The sequence below is a fragment of the Cannabis sativa genome, chromosome 2 (assembly GCF_029168945.1).
Source record: "Cannabis sativa cultivar Pink pepper isolate KNU-18-1 chromosome 2, ASM2916894v1, whole genome shotgun sequence".
Classification (NCBI taxonomy): Eukaryota; Viridiplantae; Streptophyta; class Magnoliopsida; order Rosales; family Cannabaceae; genus Cannabis; species Cannabis sativa.
The window spans coordinates 61,909,396-61,914,752 of NC_083602.1; the positions used below are offsets into that span (position 1 = coordinate 61,909,396).

The following is a 5,357-nucleotide window of genomic DNA, read 5'->3' on the forward strand; positions in this document are numbered from 1 at the left end:
TATCTCTTCCTCTAGCTATCTCATATTTTCTTTTTCACTTCATAAATTATATGTATACATAATCATACAAATTTAATTGAGTGTAAAAAATATATATACACATTAAAGTTAAACCTATAAAAATAAGAGAACAAGATAAATTACAACATATGGCTCCCCATTCATGTTACTACGTACCAGTACCAATTACTCCAGCTAGAATTGGTCGAAGAAAAGTATACCTGTCAGTGGATCATGCATGATCTCTGAACAATCTAGTTCATGGATGATGTTTGATGACATAAAATGTAATATAAATATGTTATAATGTGGTATTATATATTATATATTATATATATGTGATAATAATAATTTAAAGAAGGTAATAGGGCAGGGGTTTAATTGGCTTTATTTGAAGAAGATGCGTTTTTGTGGAAATGGGTAGAGAAAACATGGCAGAGAAGCCACGTTAACGTTGAAGTCCAGCTCTTTTTCTCAAATGGGAAAAGGTGGCTTCCATTTCCAATGCAGATCCATATTTCTGCCCCAATGTCTTATTATATTGTCACTTTCCCCAACAGCTTAATTACACGAATCTCTCTCCTCCTCTTCTTTCACTCTCTCATTAATTAAACCAAACATATGTATATAAAAGTAAAAAATAAAAACCCAATTATTTCTACTATATACTACGCACCCATCAAATTTATAACGAAAAATTTATATTCCATAGAAGAAAATTAATTCAAATATCAAGAAAAATACATACATGATAACATGAATGATCGTGATCTTAACACATTGATACAATTTAAATTAGTCTTTATATTTTTACACTTTAAATTAGTTTTTTTAATAAAAATCTACAAAATAACTAATGAAACAATTTAAATTATAATTAAAATAGCAACTTAAATAAAAATGATCGGAGCAACTAACAGAAGAAAAACTGTAAATTAAAAAAAAAAGTAAAAAAAAATAATATACGAAGATAATTCGCTTATAATGGAGTTTGTGTAACAAAGTTTAAATATAGAAAAAAAAGCTCTCTCGTTCTCATTTGAAAAATCCTACTTACAAATTACAACTAACTAATATTTTCTGATGATACTGATCATATATATTCAAAAAAATACAAAAAGAAACAAACTAAAACCACCAAAAAAAGAAAAAAGAAAAGAAAAAGCGAAATGAGATCAACCCACCAGGACTAAGATAAGATGATATATATAATATCAAGAATCATTCCCATGTTTGTGCCAGCAAACGAGCATAGCAACACACCGTCTCATTATGTAAAATCTGGCCTTTTGCTCCTTTGCAAGGCTACTACACTTGCGCCCTATTGAAGATGAAGATGAAGATGATGAGGTAGAACTACTACCGCTACTACTACTACTATTATTACTGTTTGGCTTCTGAGAATAACTTCGAGAAAGTGAGCTCTTTTGTGAAAAACTTCGAAGAAGAGGTGACTTTGAAGAAGTGCTTCTTGTGGAGCTACTTCTACCAAACCCAATTGAAGAACTCCCTTCTCTTTTAGATGGCTTCCATTTCTCATCCATTTATTATTTTTTTATATATATCTTGATCTTCAATATATATTATTTGTTTCTCCTTTGTAGGAAGTAATGGCTAATTAAGATAGATAGTACTACTTCTCTGGACCTCTGTGTGTAATTTCTGCCTCTCCAATGTGTTTAATTTAAGAGTGAAAGAGATAGAACGGAGTAATGAGGTATAGTGCTAGAGGAAAGATATGATTGAGAATGGGACATTAGTAAGAGGTGGGGTATTGCTATATATATTAATATATAATCCTGGTAGAATAATAGTGCTTGCTATTTAGAGAGAGTACTGTGTGGCCAAATCTTCTATATATAACACCTTTTTTTTTTACCTCACTTTTTTTCTTTCCTATTTATTTTATTTTTTAAACTTTGAGTGAAGAGATTTGAACAATGCAGTAATCTTTTAAGTTTAAAAGAGAATTGGGAGATATGATATGCTTACATCATCATATTTGATATTAATTATGATGGTAATGATGTGTGGAAAAAATGATAAATTCCAATGCATCAAAATAATAAAAACAAAGTAAGGAAATTATACTGTATTTTACTTGTAATTTCAATTTGCTTATATTCTCTATTTCAATCTCTCCACTTAAATTTCAATAAACTTTTTGTTTTTTCTATCACTTTCTCATACTCACTTCTCCTTCAGAGACTCTTTTCTCCTTCACAACTAACTCTCTTTCTCAAACACACACATACCTCTCTCTTACGCATATTTATAAAGAAAAAATAAGCTTAAGCTCCAAGACACTTTAAATTTGGTCACTAAGACTCATTTTTACACAATTAATAATTACTAAAATGAAAAAATACAACTTCATAAAATATAAAACAAATTTTATTTGAGTCAAACTCTAACAATCTCCACTTTGACTCAAATTCTCTAAACTCACAACTCCAACTACCAATAAAAGTATATATATCAAGTTCATACGCTCATACGCTCATTGAATTTCACTTGAGCATTTGTTTTCACATATTCCTCAATCTCTCACTCATTTCTTCTTTCTTCGAACAACCTCTAACTAAAATTGAAGTCCTCTCCAACTTATTGTATTCCTTCATTCTAACTAAATGCCTTCTGTGACTTAATTCTACCTTCACAACTCCACCTAAAATAGTCTTCCCCACTAATTTATACAAATTATACTTTTTTTTGACCCTTCACAACTACCAAGTCATCTTTCTTGATAGTTATTTCACAATTTTTTGTAGAATAGTCATAACAACGAGTATTCAAAGCTCCCAGAGAGATTAAGCTCCTCCTTAATGATGTAATGTGTCTCACATCAGTATACTCACAAAACCATTAAATATCTTCACCTTAATAGTACATATTCTAACAAATTTAGAGCTACAATTATTTCCCATCAAAACAATACTACCATCATATGCCTTGTAAGTATCAAAACACTCTATATTTGGATACATGTAGAACGAACAACTAAAATCCAAAATCCAAGAGTCAAAAAATTTTCACCAACTATGACAGACAGAATATTAGAGTTGTTATCAAAGCTTTCACCAACAATAGTGGTAGAATATGACATGTCTTTGCATTCTTGATTCCTCATTAGTTCAAGTTGGTCAGCTCTTCACAATTTCCCCCAATTAACATGTCATTTTTTTTTGTGACAGTAGTCGCATTTCACTTCTCTCCAAGAACGTGAATGAGCGCGATTGTCTTTTTTGTCATCATATCTTCTTTTCGATGTACTCCTACCACGACTTGATTCTGATCTTGTCACAAGAGCTTGATCAGTATGAGACATACTACTTGGTTGCTTGATACTATTTATCTCCAAAAGAACCGTTGACACCTAGTGTTTCCAACTAAAAGTGCAGTCACTAATATCTCATCATATGATTAGATTGATCCTCTTCATCAATTTTGATATCTACACTTAATAATTGAGTTATGCACTTACTAAATCTATTTATATGATCCCTACAATCATCTCCTTCAATAATTTTAAACTCATATAATTACTTCCTCAAATATAATCTATTTGTTTGGAATTTTGATATACAAAGTTTTTCTAACTTTTTCCATTACTCAAATGGACATATTTCATCCAATACAATATACTTTAATTCAAGAGCCAAACTTAAGAGCATAGTGTTTACCCTTTTGCTTGAAAGTCCCCCCAATCTTCATCAATCATACTCTCATGCTTAAAACTCTCCCCAATTTCATTCAATACAATATACTTTAATTAATTGATGTCCTATGCTAACAATTTTTAATCTTTTTGTAGTGCCTCTCCACGATTGCACATGGTAGTTGTCTTTGTAGCATCTCTGAACTTGATTCGAAGCAACCATCACTGTCCCTTCTCTAGGATGTCTAGTATTCTCACGAAGAAGAGCAACCCAGTCTCAACTTCGACTCAGCCTACCCACGCGCTCTAGGAAAATAACTAGTTGAACGACATCTTGGTCCAATATTCAAACCATCTCGACCCTTCCTTATGCCTACAACATCACTAGGAGTAGAATATTCACGCAACACCTTGACGTCTCTTGGCAAGGTCAGCCTTCAAACCACCCGAGTAATAATGGCATCATTTTTTGCGTGACTGTGTGCCGTGTGCACACTCTTTTTCCTTGAAAAACTCCGACTGAGTCATCTATGCATTGAGGCTCTCTAGCTAAGACACTCGCACTATCCATATGTTCTCATTATGTTAAAGGAAATCCTAACACCGTCGCTCACCTAGTCACTCATGACCAAGGTAGCATGTGTGGCCAGATGCAAATACCAAGCTGACGTGCCAATGCCTCTAGTCATGACCCATTCGATACTGTTCAAAAAATTGTTGGGTTTTATGCCCTAAATAAAATTCATTTAAATATAATCAGATTTACTTATTAATATAGATCAGAAATAACATTTAATGTTGCATGGTTCGCATGATTTATTGTGCCGTCAACACATTGAAAATTAAACATGACTATGTGAATAAAGTTTCCTAGATTTATTAGACACAGGGTTTTACTGATATGATAATCTACAACAGAGTTTACTTGCATTTGGAGAAATGCTATGTTCTTTCCAGAGCATTGGTTAAAGTAAAGCTCAGGTTGGATGCATGGAGTATGCATCTGAAGGGACCGATATTGAACTTTGACTTAGATTTATTAAACTTACCGTAATATCTATTCAAGTCAATATTGCCTAGTTGATCCTAGATCAAATGATCTTAATCATGTTATGATTAGGCTAAATCTCAAGAGGCTATTCGTGTTCTTTGATTTGTTAGTTAAGCCTACTTTTAGGTCAGGGTGATACGTACATTTTGGGAACACGGTAGTGCAATTGAGTGGGAGCGCTAACATAAACATGGAATCTATAGCTTCTATCTGGAAAATAGTAAGTAAAGGATGATCTCCTTCGAGCTTGACCAAACGAAAATAAATGGTGGAGATCTCATTTCACATAAGCTGAAATATCATTTATACGGGGTTAAGTGTTTTAAGGATTAAATACATTGTAGGGTGTAACGGTAATCTAATCCCTTTACAGTGTAGATCATTCATATAGAGGATCATTGATCAAATTAGGATTATAACAATGGATAACTAATGATGTGTCTATATGGTGGAACATATAGAGCATTCTATATACTGAGAGTGTAATTCTAAGTTCTATGCGTGGATTCAACGAAGAATTAATAAGTTAGTGAATTTTAGTAATAAATTCTTGATCTACTTATTGGAAGCTCGGTTATATAGATCCATGGTCCCCGCACTAGTTGAGATAATATTGCTTGTAAGACTCATATAATTGGTTTTGATTAA

The 5,357-nt window shown here is 32.3% G+C and overlaps 1 protein-coding gene across 1 annotated transcript; it reads right to left on the reverse strand.

The window, feature by feature from the left end:
* Positions 1-931: 931 nt before the first annotated feature.
* Positions 932-2,192, reverse strand: LOC115720644 (small polypeptide DEVIL 13). Its single transcript, XM_030649809.2, has one exon. It carries the CDS (start codon positions 1,542-1,544, stop codon positions 1,215-1,217), a length of 330 nt encoding a protein of 109 aa, XP_030505669.1. The 5' UTR covers positions 1,545-2,192; the 3' UTR covers positions 932-1,214.
* Positions 2,193-5,357: the final 3,165 nt, after the last annotated feature.

Bases quoted from the DNA above. Each gene is read 5' to 3' on its own strand.
- LOC115720644 (XM_030649809.2), bottom strand. From the start codon at position 1,544: ATGGATGAGAAATGGAAGCCATCTAAAAGAGAAGGGAGTTCTTCAATT.